Genomic DNA, 20404 nt, shown 5'->3' on the forward strand with positions numbered 1-20404 from the left:
AATACAAAGGGGAATAATCGTGTAACTTCCGGTAAAATTGCCATGTGGAGAAGACGAACGGAGTGGCTTGCTGTAGAAGTAGCAATATCGTTTGATTAACAGGCTAATCGGAAAGGAATATCATAATGTCAAGAATAATAATCAAGAACCTTCCTAATAAGGTGAGAAAATAACAAAAGTAAAGTATCTAAATTACCCCCAAATCGCATGATGTTACGGCCAGCAAGCAGATCTGTAGAAACACAAACACTGACAGGGGACATGTATAGTCTTTTAATATAAAACAATACCCTGAAATACCTATATATAAATATTTATTTTATAATATAATACTAGACATGTCCCTGTGGACAGCCCCTGAAAACAACATAAACAAAAACGCCTGATTTAACTATTGCCTCACATTGATAATAAACAGAATTTTAAAAAATATGGTTTTAATACTACTTAAGTGTCTATAAAGATTAATGATCGAGCTATGTTTCACGACATGAATACATATCGGTTAATTCAATGCTTTACGTAATAAGTGGTCTGAAGCTCAGACATGTTCAGATTTAATTCTGACACCAGATATATTAAACTGATTACATATGTTGTATATCGAAATGTGAAGTTCAATAACTTCAAGTTCAAGGTATACACCATTCTATAACATAGCCTTTACCGTATTCTTAAAAGATGGTAATCATCACAGTTAAAAATAGAATGAATGTTGCATGTGATCTTTATTAGGGGACAAGTAAGAGTTGTTACAGTTTTCCTATACATATAACATGTTACCTATGTTTCAGATAAAAGAGGAAAGACTTAGGTCTATATTTGGGAAGAATGGCCTTATTACTGACTGTAGCATGAAGTTTACAAAGGATGGTCGATTCAGAAAGTTTGCTTTCATTGGATTCAGAAGTGACGAAGAAGCTCAACATGCTATCGGCCACTTCAATGAAACTTTTATTGACACATCAAAAATAACGGTAAAATTTCTGTTTCAGTTTTAGCTAGGGCATAATGATGTTTTCTGTGTTTTCTATTTCATGCCAACAGGAAATCTGCTTTGCTAAATATTTGAAGAAAGTTTTGCAGTTCAGTGCTATTGGTTGAAAACGAAAAGAAAGAAAAAGATCAGTAACATGCCTCCAATTGTTGATTATGAAAACGGAAAAGATATTGGTTCCCATCGCTAATGACATACACATCCTGCACAGAGCAGAGGGTGTGTCTTCATTAACTAGACTATTTGACTTCACAGTTTGCATTGGTCATACATTGAACAGTTTTTAATAACACCTAATCAATTAAAGGTCAAGATCACATCAAAATTTTCCTACAGATTCTTTGTCATCAGTCCAGCATTTATATGACAGGTTTGATACATCACAGATGTATTGGATTTTGCCATCGCAATCTTTTTTGTCAATTTACTGATTCATAGGAATGATTGTATTTTATACCTTCGGGTGGCTTATTTATATATATTTCTTACCAGGGATATTGATGCAGTAAATAAATCAAGCAGGTAGAGTAAGGTACCTGGTATTATGAGCCTTGCTTATGATTATTCTCTTATACATTTATAGTGATTTTAATGTCAGGGAGTTTGAGAACTCTATCCCACACAACCATTTTGCATATTAAAACTTGGCAGTACTACTTCCTTGAAGTAAATTTGTAATGACATCATCAATGTTAATGATGTGATTAATTGATTTTAAAGTGTTATTAATAGAACTGTTTTAATTTCCATGTAAATCTGGAGTTAATAAGCCTGTGGCTGGATTCATCCTGATTGATAACATAAACATCTGTTCCTAAATATGTAGCTCTGTGTTCTACTATAATTTGTATAATGGCAAATATTTACTTATATCTTATAGCTTAAACTTTTATTTTAAATAAATCCAGGTTGAAGTTGCATCAGATTTAGGTGATGCAAGAAAGCCGCGGTCCTGGAGCAGGTATGCTGCTGATAGCTCTGCCTATCAGAAGACAAAAGCTTCGAAAGTAAAAGAGGCTGAGGTGGCTGGCCATGGGCGGGATGAAAAGGTTACACCAAAGGTGGTTATCTAACTTCTCATAATGTTCCGACTGTATTATCGTTAAATTAATTCTGTATGTACCGCATGTATGCACATTGACAAAAGAATGATTATGATGTCAGAACTTTTTTATTAAAAGGTCAAACAAGAATATTATACATAGACAACAGGGTGTTGGATCATATTAAAGTAAATATCTGAAAATAAATTTCTTCTGAAGTCAGAATCTGATGTGGATTAAAAGATTTAAGAGTTAAAAGATTTGAAATAAATATGTGATATCATTTATGATTATGTTGATCACAATTTGCTTTGTGTATTTTAGCAAAAGAAAGAGAAGAAGAAGACAGCTAAAGAAAAAGCCCTGGAGGAAATGCTTGGAGATGTATGTATAGATTATAAGCTGTGATAGATGTATGTTGTCACAATGTAATTCTTATTTATTATTTTAGTAATTTATAAGGAGTGTGGTTTTTCGTACAACTCCTCCCTCCTGTATTACAAGGTTAAAGGTTATACACAGGCAATATGTCTAAGGTAAATTTGGCCTGAAAAAAATAATGTAGTAAATATTGAAACTACTAGAAAATTATCGACATTTAAAAGCCAATGATATTTACAGCTAAATTGTATTTGTTTTTAAATTGATCACAGTCTAAACAATCCACCATCTACATGTACCTTCAGACTAATGAAATGTACATTTTGTCAGGGTGAGGGCAGAGCTAGACTTAGCTTGGATATCACAAAAATATCCATATGTTTCATGATACATTTGTATGTCGTTCTACTGTCTGAAGTACATCTTAACTTGTATATTTACTGACAAAGATCTGTCTAATCCCCCTTACCATTGTGTTTACTAACAGCTGAAGGATGACCCTGGCTTTGAGGAGTTTATGGCTGCTCATAAAAGGACAGGAAAAAAGACAGTGTGGGATAACGATGCTGATGTCATAATGCCACAAGCTCAGAAAGACAAGTCCTCTGATGAGGAAGACGAAGACGAGGATCCAATGGATGAGGACACCAGCGAGGACAATGAGGAAGATGTAGAGGAGAATGAGGAAGATGTTGAGGAAAAAAAGAAAATTAAAGGTAAAAGACAAGCAGGCATAATTCAGAGGGATATTTTTGTGATTAGATATTTTTTTTTAAATCATTGGAAAGATTTAGGTGATATGTCCACTTTGCATTTCAAAGATGTTATCACAGCATGTTGTAGACATTTAAACATTCGTTCTATTATTTAAAAGCGAGAGTCTTTTTCTAAAAGTGATAAGACTCTTTAATACATGAATGTGATGGTAACCCCAATGTTTGTTAAATAATTAACAAATACTATGTGTATGTGTATTGTCTCTAAGGATTTTGTTTCATATACAACATTACTCTTTTCTTTAATTCATTCCGATATAAAATAAAAGTAACTTTTTATCTGAATTACAGAAGTGAAGATCATAGAAGAAAAAGACAAGACTGCAACAAAAGCAGATTTGTCCGACATGGAGGTAGTGTATGGCTTAGAAAGATTATAAACTACAACTTACTGTAACTGATTTGTTTTTTATAAGACTTAACTTGTTTCACTTAAACCAGCTGAGAGGATCTGAGTTACACAAAACTATTGTATGGTAAACAATTACATAACAACAAGTAAAGATCAAAAAGTAGTTTTAGAGTTTTCTGTCATATATACAACAGTTAAATATAATAACAAAAATAGATTTGTTCCTTTTTATGCATACTGAACATGTCCTGATGCTATGTAACTAGCTAATCTCAGGAACTGCTGATGCGATCCTTGACAAACTGTGTTTTGGGGTGTCAAGTGACAGTGGGGGCATTTATGTCTGACAGATATTTTCTAGTTATCAAAATGTCTCTTTTGTGCAGTATCTGAAATCTAAGATGTCAAAGAAACAATTGCTTAGTGATTCAAGTTCTGACGAAGATGAAGAAGAAAGTGATTCTGATGAAAATGAAGAAGAAAGTGATGAAGGAAAAGAAGACAAAAGTGATGATGATAAGGTAGATTCTAAAAAAAGTCAGAAAAAAATGGATTCCAAGGCAACCAAGTCCAAGAAAAAGGAAGAGGCATCTAAATCAACTCAGAAAAAAGTAAGTCACTTTAAATTAGAAGTTATAGAATTTTCGCTAGATTAACATAGACATTTTGATGCTGTTGTAATTTTAATTTTAGCAGCAAGGATTAAGAGTTAATATCTTTGACAAATAATTTCAAATTTTTATTTGATAAACATAACAAAATATTTTCTAGCATATATTTTATAAAGAAACATGTTCTATGTTTACCCTGGATATGTTATCATATTGAACTTATTTTCTTGTTGACAGGTAAATGATCCAGGACTGGTTGTTAAAATGAAAGGGCTTCATGTTTCCAGTGGAGAGGTATGTATACTGCCTAGGACAGGGTCAGATATTTACTATAGGCTACATATGACCATTTCCATTGTTTACTCCAAGTGTACACATGTTGTTAGGTCTGTTTCTGTAGCACCTAGATTTAAGTAAGGCAGTGAAACAATAGGCATGTAACCAAGATATGAAAGAAGATTGACTCAAGTTAGACTATCATTGTCTATCTAGATAAAAAAAATTATAAGTATATCAAATTTTAGAAATAACATTTCTGATGGGGAATAATTTACTGCAAGCATGATATTATAAACACAAAGTAAAATTACTGCTTTAAACAGTCAACAAATGATTACACACAGTCTGTAGTTTATACTTAGATGTTATTGTGATATGACTGATCAGTATGGTAGATAAAAATTATACTTATTTAGAGAAATATTAATCATATTGTAAAACTGATATGTAGGATGTGGGTTCATTACTGATTCTCATCGAACTACAGCTGATCAGACTATATATTCATTGACATTCTCATGATATTATGTTTCCTCAGAAAGCAATAAAAGAATTTTTCAAGCCTCTACATTTGACTTCAATAAGAATACCAAGGAATGCTAAGAAGAAACCTTTGTATGGTATGTAATATTGTTTGTTATGTAATAATGCGTGGTATGTAATATTGTATGGTATGTAATATTGTATGGTATGTAATAATGTGTGGTATGTAATATTGTATGATATGTAATATTATTTGGTATATAATATTGTATGGTATGTAATAATGTGTGGTATGTAATATTGTATGATATGTAATATTATTTGGTATATAATATTGTATGGTATGTAATAATGTGTGGTATGTGATATTGTATGTGTATTATATTGTATGGTATGTAATAATGTATAATATATAATACTGTTTGGTATGTAATATTGTTTGGTTTGTAATATTGTTTGAAGTTTAGACGGATCGAAAGTTTGTCTTGGCTCACAGTGTACCAAGAGAGAGGTCTGACTTATATCAAGCAGAAAGTAGTACTGAAATTAAAATCACAGATGATGATGACATTTGTAATTCTATATTGTGTTATATAATTCTGTCCTTACAGGTATTGCCTATGTAAGTTTTAAGAATGAAAAAGACATTGAAGAAGCCATGAAGAAGAACAAAAACTTCATCGGTATGTACAGACAGTATATATTAAACTTCATCACTATGTACAGACAGTATATATTAAACTTCATCAGTATGTACAGACAGTATATATTAAACTTCATCAGTATGTACAGACAGTAAATATAAAACTTCATCAGTATGTACAGACAGTATATATAAAACTTCATCAGTATGTACAGACAGTATATATAAAACTTCATCGGTATGTACAGACAGTAAATATTAAACTTCATCACTATGTACAGACAGTAAATATTAAACTTCATCATTATGTACAGACAGTAAATATTAAACTTCATCAGTATGTACAGACAGTAAATATAAAACTTCATCAGTATGTACAGACAGTTAATATAAAACTTCATCAGTATATACAGACAGTTAATATAAAACTTCATCATTATGTACAGACAGTAAATATAAAACTTCATCAGTATGTATAAAACTTCATCAGTATGTACAGACAGTAAATATAAAACTTCATCAGTATGTATGGACAGTAAATATAAAACTTCATCACTATGTATGGACAGTAAATATAGAACTTCATCAGTATGTATGGACAGTAAATATAAAACTTCATCAGTATGTATGGACAGTAAATATAAAACTTCATCAGTATGTATGGACAGTAAATATAAAACTTCATCACTATGTACAGACAGTAAATATAGAACTTCATCAGTATGTATGGACAGTAAATATAAAACTTCATCAGTATGTATGGACAGTAAATATAAAACTTCATCACTATGTACAGACAGTAAATATAGAACTTCATCAGTATGTACAGACAGTAAATATAAAACTTCATCATTATGTACAGACAATAAATATAAAACTTCATCGGTATGTACAGACAATTAATATAAGACTTCATCAGTATGTACAGACAGTAAATATAAAACTTCATCAGTATGTATAGACAGTAAATATTAAACTTCATCAGTATGTACAGACAGTAAATATAAAACTTCATCGGTTTGTACAGTATATATATGTCCTATCTAAATTGGTCAAAATATGCTCCCTCCCAAATGGTGTGTTCCCTCCACCCAAATGTTGTGTTCCCTCCACCCAAATGTTGTACTCCCTCTACCTAAAGGTTGTGTTCCCTCCTCCCAAATGTTGTGCTCCCTCCTCCCAAATGTTGTGTTCCCTCCTCCCAAATGTTGTACTCCCTCCTCCCAAATGTTGTACTCCTTCTACCAAATGTTGTACTCCCTCCACCCAAATGTTGTACTCCCTCCACCCAAATGTTGTACTCCCTCCTCCTCCTCCCCAAATGTTGTATTCCCTCTACCAAATGTTGTGTTCCCTCTACCAAATGTTGTGTTCCCTCTACCCAAATGTTGTACTCCCTCTACCAAATGTTGTATTCCCTCCACCCAAATGTTGTGTTCCCTCCACCCAAATGTTGAACTCCCTCCACCCAAATGTTGTGTACTCCCTCTACCAAATGTTGTATTCCCTCCACCCAAATGTTGTGTTCCCTCCACCCAAATGTTGTACTCCCTCCACCAAATGTTGTACTCCCTCCACCCAAATGTTGTATTCCCTCCACCCAAATGTTGTATTCCCTCCACCCAAATGTTGTATTCCCTCCACCCAAATGTTGTATTCCCTCCACCAAAATGTTGTATTCCCTCCATCCAAATGTTATACTCCTTCTACCAAATGTTGTACTCCTTCTACCAAATGTTGTACTCCCCTCACCCAATATGTTGCTATTTGATTATGATTCGAGATTTTACTTGTAGGTGGGAAGCGTATCTTTCTGAAGAAGTGTACCCAGGCAGAGCAAGGGGCCCCAGTACAGTGGGAAGATGTTCCTCGGCCATGGGAGTTGAAGGTATATTAAAATCGTCCATTTAACAGTATTGTAATTTTCAAAATCTGCCTCTTTTTTTTTTTTATTGTATCAGATAAGCTAAATCAAGAAATACATCCTTAACTTGAGGAAATACCCTAACTTCAAATTTTCCATTAGAAAGCATTACATAAACCTTTCCATAAATTCAACTTTTTCGCCATATTTTGTAAATATTTCAAACATTCATAATGTATATAGAATCATTGGACTGACTTTTCATTGATTTCAGTCAAAGGAGGAAGATGATGAAGAGGAAACAATTGCAGAGGTAAGATAGTGTTGCCATTCAATATACAACGGTACAGAATTAGTAATAACTGTCACATGTCATTCCTATCAGATACAAAAAAGAGGTCTCGGGAAATATAACAGGTATATTTAGCTCTCGGATGATCTGAATCCATCATTTATTTTGTCATTTTTCCTAACATTTACTTACACTCTGCTGTATACAACAGAAACATTTTGTATGGAGTACATCGTCGGATGAAAGACTGTTGTATGTATTCAGACAACATTTTCAACTCCTCATTCTTCACTTGGTAATGGCAACAAATCTTGATCTTTGAGGTTTCAACATCTTGAAGTGTTGTGTAGACTGTTTACGGATGTATGCTAGATATACAATAGAGTTGTATAGACACTCAGTCCACTGACTGGCAAAGACATATTTATTAGCTATTCTACCATGTTTGCTATGCAACGCCAGTTTTGATTGGTTTAAAACCATGTATTATTTTCCAATAACCCACGCTCGTGCCAATAATACACGGTCGGGAGTCACGGCTGTAACAATTTTATATATCTAATATTCACCCTTAATGTAAAAGGTCACCATAGCCGAGTGGGCTAATGGGTTAGTCTTTCAAAATTTTTTTATCACGACGCGAGTTCGAATCCTACGGAGGACCCCCTTTTTTTTCTTCTTTTTTCTTTCTTTTTTTTTTTTTATCCTTTTTTTTTGTTTTCAAAATCAATGCTATATGATAGATGCTCTTGATCGTAGTACTGTATTGCCTGTATATTTCATCAACAAATAATGCAATACTCAAGAAATAAATAACAAGGTTTTCTCGGGGTTTCTTTGCTGTTTTTCTATTAGAAAGAGGTCGATCTCAGAACTAAACAGTACATGGTAGAATAGAAATAATCAACTTTGACTCGTGTATTGTTGCAGGATATACAACTCGGACTCGGATATTTTGCAATTTTAATTAATAACTCAGGCCTGCGGCCTTCGTTATTAATTCAATTGCAAAATATCCTCGTCCTCGTTGTATATCCTGCAATAATACACGAATCATCGTTAATTATTTCTTAAATCTACAATTCCCATTAATAATAACAAATTAATGAAATACCATATATGATAGGTGTTTGTGATTTTACCATATGTTGTTATTAAAGTCCCATACCGGTGAAACCAGGGGACTGTAGGTTTCCTCTCCGTTCACCTTATACGTAACATATGTATGTAATTCCAAAGTTTGTCAGCATTCTAGAGACATCATTCCTTGAAGGATTTGAAAAAAAAAACTTCGCACAATGATAAAGGACCATAATATCTCGGACATGTTCAAGTTTTAGGTTTAAGGTCAAGGTCAGTGTCACTGTTACTATTTTCGGTATGGGCCAGTAGGGGACACGTATTGCTTTAGCAATACTCAATATGCTTGTCCAAATGTTTTTGGATAGTAAGTAGTATGTAGACTGCTACCATGGTTGAGAGAAGATATTCAGCTAGCTGTCGAGTTCAAATAACAATAAAAACTAGTGCCAATACAGGCCTGATGGGCCCCTTAAATGTGTATTAACATAAAGTGGGTCCTTTGCATCATTGACATTCCAAGCTTTACAGTCACGGTTTGCTACGTACAGGTATATCATGTCAGAGATTGTAAGTCAGTTTGAAAATATCAAGTTTCATCTTGATAATGTTTGTTGTAAAAGTATTATTGTCAGACATGTGATATTTTGTATTACAGTCCGGTAGAATATTTGTCAGACATGTGATATTTTCTATTACAGTCCGGTAGAATATTTGTCAGGAATTTAACCTATACGTGTACTGAAGAAGATCTTCACCAGTTATTTGAAAAATATGGTAAGTGTAACACATTTAATGATATTGACTATAATGATACTGTAGTGATAAATATCTCATTCACTTCTCTTACAACATCCAAGTCCTCGTTAAATCAGATCATCTTTCTGTTTTTTGGCCTGTAGAATTCAAAGAAACTTGATTTTAATTGAGGAACAATATTTACCAGGGAATGGGATATAGGATTGTCGGCCAATAGTTCTACTGAAGTTAACCACCTAACAGACTTTGTGTCATTATCAATGGATATACATTAAATCAAAAACTAAGTATTACCCAGCTAATTTGGGTATGTTTACTGGAAATCAGCACAGAAATAAACACTACTTTTCAGGAATTTCAAAGAAACTTTTCCTATTGTTTAGAGAGTGATACATTCAAATGAAACTTATATTTAAGTCATCTTTTAAGATGGGAGAGATAATGAACGGTGAAATGTACTCAAAGCCGATATAATCATTTATTATTTTTTAGCCCTTACTTGTCAAAAATAAACCTTGTAAATCACCTTTAAAAAGTGAAGTCGCAACTGTAGTTGCTTGTGGGATTTCATTGATCATTTTTAGTAAAGTAGAGCCCAGAAAAGGTTCAGAGATGTAGAGATGCACAATTTATGATATATTTCCTGGAAATAATTGGTTGGAAAATCAATAGGAAATATTGTTTTGTTGTTTTCGTTCAAACGTATCCTATTTTGTACATGTATTTCTTTCATTAAAGGTAATGTCATAAAGCTATTTATGCAATAAACTGAATATATATTCACTAGGTATAGATGCAGGGTCTAATAATTCAAAATTAATTTAACATTTTGGAATGAAAATAAGCTAGACTCCCATCGAAATAGGGAGAGGATGATATGTAATGAAAATGATATTTAGATTGTCATAATAAGAAAACAACAATCCAAATTGTCTTTCAGGGCCAGTGTCAGAAATACACCTCCCTATCGATAGTCTTACCAAGAAAATGAAAGGCTTTGCCATTGTGACTTACCTGATGCCAGAACATGCTGTGAAGGCCTTCACAGAATTAGACGGAACAACGTTCATGGTAAATCCTACACATTCTTCTCAGATTTAAGGATATCTGTTTGTTTCACAATTTCTAACAAGCTATAATCTGTTTCTTTGATTTTAGAAAAACTGAAAATTTGCATCAAATAAATATTTACAGTATATTATAGACAAACAGTGTATAATGCCAGATATATTAAAAGTAAACACGTTCCTGTATTATAAATATACATCTGATGTTCTCCAGGGCAGACTGATGCATCTCATTCCGGCCAAGACGAAAAAAGAAGACGAAGTGACAGCTTCAGGTAGACTAAGTTTTGTCTGTTGTAGAATGTGATTGGAGACATTGTTACATTTAAATCATACTTCATTTATTTTATAAATAATTGCGAAACAAGTTATATCAACTTAAATAGATCACTCTTGTTGCCCCAAGGGGTCTTACTGTGGGGAGGAACTGGAGTGGCTGAGGAAAACCCATGTAGTCAGGCACATACTTTCTCACATCTGATGGGGAATCAAACCCCGGCTGTCTGGTGTTACCACTAAGCCACCCCACCACCCATTGTTACAGCTCTACTTTCGAATATTATGCTATCATTTATATTGACAAATTCTGACAGGATGTCATGATCACTGTGACGTCATGATCACTGTGTAGAAGTCAGGCTCCATGTGCAACCTGTACATCATTTTTGTTTACATAATTCAAATGTATGTTTCCATCTTTGGTTATTTCAGAGGGTTCATCTTACAAAACCAAGAAACAGGAAAAACAGAAGGCTCTGGCTGGCAGGTTTGTATACACCCTAAAAGATGGACAAATTTCCATATAAAAAAAAATGAATGTTTATTTATATGGAGATTATGTTCTGATAGCTGTGATGTCTGTTTGTGATAGTGTCATGCAGCAGATGAAGTTATATCAATTTATATTCAGAGATACCATGACTTACTAGTGCCACAAAAATTTCGGGTTATTTTATAAAGTACACTGTAGGAAAATGAGGCATATACTGTGTATAATTTCAGCCCACAGACTATGACTTGACCCTGTGTGTTTGGGTTTTGATTATTTTTGTAGACATTCCTTATATTATTTTAGCTCCTTCTGTGAGTACCATTACCTAAATGTGTTTCTGTAATAAGTTCTGTACAGAGCTTCAGATAAAGTCTAAAAGGTGCTGAGAGTTGGCATACCGCAGGTATGATATCCTTACTCTTTGTACACACCAACTGGAAACAGTGCATGCTCCTAAACTATCTTACATTTCTTTCAACATCTTTCTTAAATAACCTACAAAATGATAATCTAGAACCACACAAAAGGTTAAGTAGCTACAAACATTATATTGTTTATTAATAGTTTGATATTTTTGAAGAATAACTTGATTACACTTAATTGACATAAACCTCCCTCCAATTTGTAGTTCACACAACTGGAACTCTCTCTTTCTTGGGGCCAACACTGTGGCAGATGTCTTGGCTGAAAAGTACAGTACAGAGAAAAGTCACATTCTTGATGCTGTAAGTTGAATGAGAAAGTAACTGGAGGAAATCACATTTCAGGTGGCCAATCTGTATTACATGTTTCACAAACACCTGACAAAGTATGAATTATTGCAGAGACAACAAAAGTACTATATGATCTCCACAACTGTTTTAGATGTAAAGCTCAACAAGTTCATGTTAGTGTTCAAAGCTATATCATTGGTCAGGAATGCATACCATCCATCAATATCTATCTTTCTCAATTATTGTTGAGCTGTGTTATAATTTTGCAAATGCATTGCTATTTAAATGCTTTAAGTTTGTGGTTTTATGTGGAATGTTTTGACAGACTTAATTGAATGTCTCTAGTATGTATTTACAGAACATTTGATAACAACGCTACACTTAAATACTCTGATTTGTAGCTCTACTAATTGGGGTAACAGACATGTATGACTTTTATTATTTGTAGCAGGCAAAGCAGAGTCTTGGAGTGAGAATGGCTTTGGGAGAGACTCAGATCGTAGCTGAGACACGCGACTTCCTGTTGGAGGAAGGAGTGGCACTTGATAGCTTCAGTCAAGTATGTAAAGTAGGACCAATTTGATGAGACACCAAGCATCCATTTGTACAAAATCAGACGCCTTCAGTAAATACAGTAAATACAGCATACTACCAATTTATACAAAAGTAGATCGCTTCATCCTGTTATAGAAATTGTCTTTGTATTTTCAGCCTTCTGCAGCAAGAAGCAAATCAGTGATACTGGTGAAGAACTTGCCAGCAGGCACCAAGTCTGTGGAGTTGAGGGACTTATTCAGTAAACATGGGACTGTTGGTCGGGTTATTCTTCCTCCATCAGGGGTCACAGCTATTGTAGAATACCTGGAACCAACAGAGGCCAAGACGGGCTTCAGGAGGCTGGCCTATTCTAAGGTAGAGTTCAGTATATACTTCGGTATGCCTGGCCTATTCTAAGGTAGAGTTCAGTATATACTTCGGTATGCCTGGCCTATTCTAAGGTAGAACTCAGTATAGACTTTGGTACGTCTGGCCCGTTCTAAGGTAGAGCTCAGTACTGACTTCAGTATGCCTGGCCTGTTCTGAGGTAGAGCTCAATATTGACTTCGGTATGCCGAGTTTGGTATAGGTTGTTTACTTAACTTGCATGTTTTCCTAAAACGGTTATCCATCTTTGTGACTTGCCTTACCTGACATTCATTTGGTTCTATTATTGTGTTTGGCTTTCTGAGATTGCCCTGTCCTGTTGTATCTAGTTGTATCCTGTCATGCCCTTTTATATTCTGTTCTGAATCAATTACATATCTTGAGAATCCATGAAAAGACATAGTTCACACTTACACCACAGTATCATAACATCAACTTTTATACCAGATTGTTTTCTGGTGGACACTGGTCAAGGTTAAAGAATCAAAGTTCACCTTCGACTCCTTTTTATTCGGATCAAAGTCATATCTTGAGAACCCCTCAACAGATTTGGTTCATATTTATGCCAAAATATCATAGCATCAACTTCTACTACTGATCATATTCTGGTCATCAGTCAAGGTTTAAAGGTCAAAGATCACCTATGACTTGTTCTAAAATTCATGACCTTTTTCTGAATGGGAAGCAATATATCCCGTCTCATTCTGAATCGATACATCATACCTTGAGAATGCACTATAGCATCATAACACAAAGTTCTTTACATAGGAGCAGGGATATTCAGGTCTTACAGACATTTACTTTTATTGTTTATTTGAGTTCTGATCCTGTAATGGCTCCAGACATTCAGGCTACCAGTATTTCAACTTTAATGTCATAATTTATATATGAATGTGTTCATGAGCTTTCTTGGATTAAAAACAATTATCATGACAGAGTTATATATAACTGACAAATCATCATTGATTTTTAATGCTAAGTAGGCAGAAAAACAACCCTCATTTTCCTCACCAATATCGAATTTTGTCATCAGTGAAGCAATGTTTGATATTAACACTGTGTTGTTGGTGCTATCAGTTCCAGCATGTTCCTCTATACCTGGAGTGGGCTCCTATGGAAGTGTTTAAAGCTCCAGCCACTGTACCAACAGTCAAGGAAGGGGAGGAAAAACAGCAGAGAACCGACTCAGATTCTAAGGTATGCAACACTAAGTATATTTTTTGAATTGGGAATAAAGTGTTTGTTCCCAGATTTGTTATAAGTGAACTGTATTTAACATGGCCTTTAGGTTTTACTTGATAGCTTTACCTAGATGTTATTCCTGGTGTGACTGATGCTGTATGTCTCTAAATTAATTTCTTTTGTTATAAGGCTTCAGTTAGGCTTAGTAACATGTACAGTACTGTAAAGTTGTAAATTTTAAAACAAGTATTAAGTGGAAGGACGGCTGTGATAACTAGCAGTTAACATGGAGAAACATTAGGAAGGCTATACACATCTGAGTTTGTTTTGATTTAATTCAAATTTTAAGGTTGAAAAGATGGAAACAAATAAGGAGGAGGAAGTGAAACAGAAGGAAGAGGAGGAGGAGGAGGAGGAAGAGGAGGTTTCAGAGTCGGGAGCAACATTATTTGTCAAAAATCTTAACTTTGAATCAAGAGAAGATGACCTCAAGAAGGTAACACTTTGGCATAACATAGACTGTGGTTACTGAATAGAGTTTACCATAGACTGTGGTTACTGAATAGAGTTTACCATCATGATATTATGAAGAAATTTGATTGAGTATAGATATGAATTATGGTTATGAAAAGCAGATCTGATATTGGTAAAATATGACTCCATTTAAACTATATTTATCTTTCCCTTCCAATAACTGTACACCCCACCACTTGCATGCCACCAATATGTTTTAAGCCTTTTAGTTGTGTCAGTCAAATATGTCAGTGTGAATTCACGAGTTTTGTCTTTCAGAAATTCAAGAAATGTGGCAAGATAAAAAGTGTTTCGGTGGCCAAGAAAAAGGACATGAAAAATCCAGGTATGATAAAGAAAAATATACAATATACATGTAGTTATCACAGTGAAATTCAACTTTGATTTTCATATTTTGTAACCGTGTGACTTACACGGTTTGTATGGCAGCTCTAAATGAATGAAAATTAGAAACCACTTCTGTGATCTTGTCTGTGTGACACTACTGCATAGAGTACACAGAGCAACATTTACCAATTAAAACATTTAGTTATAGCTTTGGTTGGCAAAATGGAAAATTTTCATGAATTACCAGAGTGTTTATTGAATAGATGAGAATCATTTTCAAAGACAAAGTTATCACACAGGTACTGTAGACAGGATATGTGTTTAAGTGTTTAAGATGTAATTAATTTTACCAAACATGTCATCGTAAAAAAAGCAACAGAAAATAACAACATTAAGAGATGACTTACCGGGTAATTGAGCACTGGAGTTTGTCATTAACAAAATGACCTCAGTAATTCTGAGTCAAAATTGACAAAATGAGAACAAACAATGAACAATATATATATATATGCCTGAACACCATGGGAAAAGTACAATGATAATATAACCAGGTGTTCCAGAAGGTTAAGTATCTTCTAAATCTGGGTTTAAGTCACTGTCTCAAAATGGAAACTAGGGTTGTGACATACCTCACCTGATATGTGTAACACAGATTTGTTTTATAACTGTTGATCTAAAACATGTTTATATTTTCTAGGAAGCTACCTGTCTTTGGGGTATGGTTTTGTGGAGTACTATGAGAAGGCGAGTGCAGATAAGGCTCTGAAGACACTACAACACACTGACTTGGATGGTCATACACTGGAACTCAAGGTTTCACACCGCCAAGTAGGGTAGGCAGGATATTTATGCTTATAAAACTGTTAAAATGGTGTATTTAAACCTGTTACTGTGCTTAATTAGTATGTATTGTTTTTAAAATATTAAACAGTTATTAACAGTATTTGAAATTAGAAACTACTTGTTATACTCCCCACAACAAAGTTGGCGGTTATAATGTAATCAGGTTGTCTGTTAGTCTGTTTGTGTACAGGATTCTGTTCGGACACTCCTATAGTTTTGTTCAGGATGCTGTCTGGACACTCCAGTAGTTTTGTTCAGGATTCTGTCCGGACACTCCTATAGTTTTGTTCAGGATGCTGTCTGGACACTCCTATAGTTTTGTTCAGGATTCTGTCCGGACACTCCTATAGTTTTGTTCAGGATTCTGTCCGGACACTCCTATAGTTTTGTTCAGGATTCTGTCCGGATACTCCTATAGTTTTGTTCAGGATTCTGTCCGGACACTCCTATAGTTTTGTTCAGGATGCTGTCTGGACACTCCTATAGTTTTGTTCAGGATTCTGTCCGGACACTCCTATAGTTTTGTTCAGGATTCTGTCCGGACACTCCTATAGTTTTGTTCAGGATTCTGTCCGGATACTCCTATAGTTTTGTTCAGGATTCTGTCCGGATACTCCTATAGTTTTGTTCAGGATTCTGTCCGGATACTCCTATAGTTTTGTTCAGGATTCTGTCCGGATACTCCTATAGTTTTGTTCAGGATGCTGTCTGGACACTCCTATAGTTTTGTTCAGGATTCTGTCCGGACACTCCTATAGTTTTGTTCAGGATTCTGTCCAGACACTCCTATAATTTTGTTCAGGATTCTGTCCGGACACTCCTATAGTTTTGTTCAGGATTCTGTCCGGATACTCCTATAGTTTTGTTCAGGATTCTGTCCAGACACTCCGATTGGTTCTTTTCAGGATTCTGTCCGGATACTCCTATAGTTTTGTTCAGGATTCTGTCCGGATACTCCTATAGTTTTGTTCAGGATTCTGTCCGGATACTCCTATAGTTTTGTTCAGGATTCTGTCTGGATACTCCTTATAGTTTTGTTCAGGATTCTGTCCGGACACTCCAGTAGTTTTGTTAAGGATTCTGTCCGGACACTCCAGTAGTTTTGTTAAGGATTCTCTCCGGACACTCCTATAGTTTTGTTCAGGATTCTGTCCGGACACTCCAGTAGTTTTGTTCAGGATTCTGTCCGGATACTCCAGTAGTTTTGTTCAGGATTCTGTCCGGACACTCCTATAGTTTTGTTCAGGATTCTGTCCGGACACTCCAGTAGTTTTGTTCAGGATTCTGTCCGGACACTCCTATAGTTTTGTTCAGGATTCTGTCCGGACACTCCAGTAGTTTTGTTCAGGATTCTGTCCGGACACTCCTATAGTTTTGTTCAGGATTCTGTCCGGACACTCCTATAGTTTTGTTCAGGATTCTGTCCGGACACTCCTATAATTTTGTTCAGGATTCTGTCCGGACACTCCAGTAGTTTTGTTCAGGATTCTGTCCAGACACTCCTATAGTTTTGTTCAGGATTCTGTCCGGACACTCCTATAGTTTTGTTAAGGATTCTCCGGACACTCCTATAGTTTTGTTCAGGATTCTGTCCGGACACTCCAGTAGTTTTGTTCAGGATTCTGTCCGGATACTCCTATAGTTTTGTTCAGGATGCTGTCTGGACACTCCAGTAGTTTTGTTCAGGATTCTGTTCGGACACTCCTATAGTTTTGTTCAGGATTCTGTCCGGATACTCCTATAGTTTTGTTCAGGATTCTGTCCGGACACTCCTATAGTTTTGTTCAGGATGCTGTCTGGACACTCCTATAGTTTTGTTCAGGATTCTGTCCGGACACTCCTATAGTTTTGTTCAGGATTCTGTCCGGACACTCTTATAGTTTTGTTCAGGATTCTGTCCGGATACTCCTATAGTTTTGTTCAGGATTCTGTCCGGATACTCCTATAGTTTTGTTCAGGATTCTGTCCGGATACTCCTATAGTTTTGTTCAGGATTCTGTCCGGATACTCCTATAGTTTTGTTCAGGATGCTGTCTGGACACTCCAGTAGTTTTGTTCAGGATTCTCTCCGGACACTCCAGTAGTTTTGTTCAGGATTCTGTCCGGACACTCCAGTAGTTTTGTTCAGGATTCTGTCCGGACACTTCTATAGTTTTGTTCAGGATTCTGTCCGGACACTCCAGTAGTTTTGTTCAGGATTCTGTCCAGACACTCCAGTAGTTTTGTTCAGGATTCTGTCCGGACACTCCAGTAGTTTTGTTCAGGATTCTGTCCGGACACTCCTATAGTTTTCATCAGAACTTCATAATACTCTGTGGATGTATCCAGTATACATTACACTGATGTTGTGCACATGGGATCAATGTTTTGATTGGTTATTTGCCCCTTTTGATCTTACTTAACAAATGGTTGTAGTAAGGTAGGAATCCAGGTGGGACCATTATAGTTGATAATCATAGTCTTACTACTACTACTAGATTTGACAGAAGACAGAAAGAAATTTATAAATTATGTATCTACAAAGTATAAATACCAATAACTGAGTTTGATATGTTTTCCAGGGAAGAACACAATGATATTCAATAGCTTAATTCACCAACTAATTAGCGTTAAAGAAATCCTAGCAATGATTTGTTTAATTTTTTCTTTCCTAAAGCACTACAGAAGTAAAATCTACTAAGAAGAAGGCCAAGTCAATCAAACAGAAGACATCTAAAATACTAGTAAGGAACATACCATTTGAGGCAAAGAGGAAGGAAGTCTTCGAACTCTTCAAGTAAGTAATAATCATACACATAATATGTGCTTGTTTCCTCTCTTTTAACTAAAGTTCACTGGAGATTCAGTCCAGTTTTGTACATTTCTTGGATTTGTTAGAAAAAATGTTTTGGCAGTTTCCTGTTATTAACATGCAGTAAATTCTCTTACACATTGTAAGCATGCAGTTAATTTTTGTAGATACAAAATTGTATTTGAAATGAAAGCTATAGGTTTCTTGAAAAAATCACCATGCCTGTTATCGTTGTAATAAATTGCATTGCAGCTTATATCAAATGCATTTATTTATAAGCCAATGTAAAAACCAATTCCTTAATTGAGGATATGTCAACTGTGTACATGTATACATGTATTTAAATTTGATTTGAAATAGTCAAAATGTTTTTTGGTCTTGTCCTTTTTCAGGACATTCGGTGAACTGAAATCAGTTCGCCTTCCTACCAAACTCAGTGGATCTGGTACACATCGGGGTTTTGGATTTGTGGACTTCCTTACCAAGCAGGATGCCAAGGTGATGTTTTGTCTTTATTACACTGAGCAATTAGTCTCTCCATCAACACGGTGATAAAAATCAATAGTAAAGAAATAAGATTTGAATGAATTATAATATCTGATTTTATATTAAATTTCCCTTAGAAAAAATAGATATTACTGTTTGAATGTTTTAAATATACCAATTCTGCTTATCCAGAGAGCGTTTGAGGCCCTGTGTCACAGTACCCATTTGTATGGGCGGCGTTTAGTGTTAGAGTGGGCTGAAGATGCTGAAGATCTGCAGGAGCTTCGACGCAAAACATCAGAGCATTTTCATGAGGGTAATTATAATGCAGGTTTATATTAAAAACACTGCTGTTATGGGTAATTATAATGCAGGTTTATATTAAAAACACTGCTGTTATGGGTAATTATAATGCAGTTTTATATTAAAAACACTGCAGCTGTTATAGTAGCAGTGTCTTAAACCTTGAGTGACGACCACAAAATCATAGGTAGAACTGTAAAAGGGTAGTTTGACTGTACTTCAGTGTCAGCATAATGAGGTGTTCATGAAATACATTTTAAGATGTGTTTTTAAGTTTTTTGACTGAGATTAGACAGGAATGGGTGCACTCATAAACACACCAAGTGATTATTTTAGAAAATAAGTTTCCTAAAAACTAGCTTTAGACTGATGATATTAGTATTTTTCATTGTGTCTAGCAACGTCCTGTAACTTTTGAACTTATTCTTTCTCAGATTCCCCAATGAGCAAACGTGTGAAGAGATCAGCCATCATGGACACACTGGAGATGTCTCACAAGGGATCTTGATAGAGGACATGATCAGTCTTACATATTATGTAATTACTCAATAAAACATGTATAAAATAACTTTGTAGAAAATGTTATTTTTATTTCACTGGCAACAAGTTAGGGGGTTATACTGGAATCAGGTTGTCTGTCTTTCTGTGTGTAGGATTTTGTCACCTGCGACTCCTACATTTTAAGGTCACCTGAGATGACATCTCAAGTGACCTATAACATCTAAAGTGACTAATTCTAATCGCCTTTTGTCCATTGACATCCATCGTTTGATCATAAATAATTTGCATTTATGACTTCTTCTTATTAATAAAGGGGCCTAGAGACCCGATACCTGGCCTATAGCATGCTAGAGTGAAGGACTATTAGGATTGTTCAAATGAATGACCTTGAACTTAATTCA

The 20404-nt window shown here is 35.0% G+C and overlaps 1 protein-coding gene across 1 annotated transcript; it reads left to right on the forward strand.

Annotated features, from left to right (window-relative positions):
* The first annotated feature begins 19 nt into the window (after positions 1-19).
* On the forward strand, positions 20-20070 carry LOC117333439 (probable RNA-binding protein 19). Its single transcript, XM_033892736.1, has 27 exons — positions 20-161; positions 795-977; positions 1906-2058; positions 2365-2424; positions 2909-3137; positions 3489-3550; positions 3936-4160; positions 4398-4454; positions 4978-5059; positions 5534-5605; positions 7362-7453; positions 7704-7742; positions 9503-9578; positions 10501-10631; positions 10842-10902; positions 11339-11393; positions 12028-12124; positions 12561-12671; positions 12824-13024; positions 14114-14233; positions 14568-14714; positions 15011-15077; positions 15777-15912; positions 18579-18698; positions 19106-19211; positions 19392-19515; positions 19937-20070. The coding sequence occupies exons 1-27, from the start codon at positions 126-128 to the stop codon at positions 20008-20010; spliced, it is 2916 nt and encodes a 971-aa protein (XP_033748627.1). The 5' UTR covers positions 20-125; the 3' UTR covers positions 20011-20070.
* Positions 20071-20404: the final 334 nt, after the last annotated feature.

The sequence above is a fragment of the Pecten maximus genome, chromosome 8 (genome assembly GCF_902652985.1).
Source record: "Pecten maximus chromosome 8, xPecMax1.1, whole genome shotgun sequence".
In the NCBI taxonomy this organism is placed as follows: Eukaryota; Metazoa; Mollusca; class Bivalvia; order Pectinida; family Pectinidae; genus Pecten; species Pecten maximus.

Bases quoted from the DNA above. Each gene is read 5' to 3' on its own strand.
- LOC117333439 (XM_033892736.1), top strand. From the start codon at position 126: ATGTCAAGAATAATAATCAAGAACCTTCCTAATAAG. The intron at 3,138-3,488 runs GTAAAAGACAAG...TCTGAATTACAG, and splicing joins GGAAAAAAAGAAAATTAAAG to AAGTGAAGATCATAGAAGAA. The intron at 14,715-15,010 runs GTAACACTTTGG...TTTGTCTTTCAG, and splicing joins GAGAAGATGACCTCAAGAAG to AAATTCAAGAAATGTGGCAA.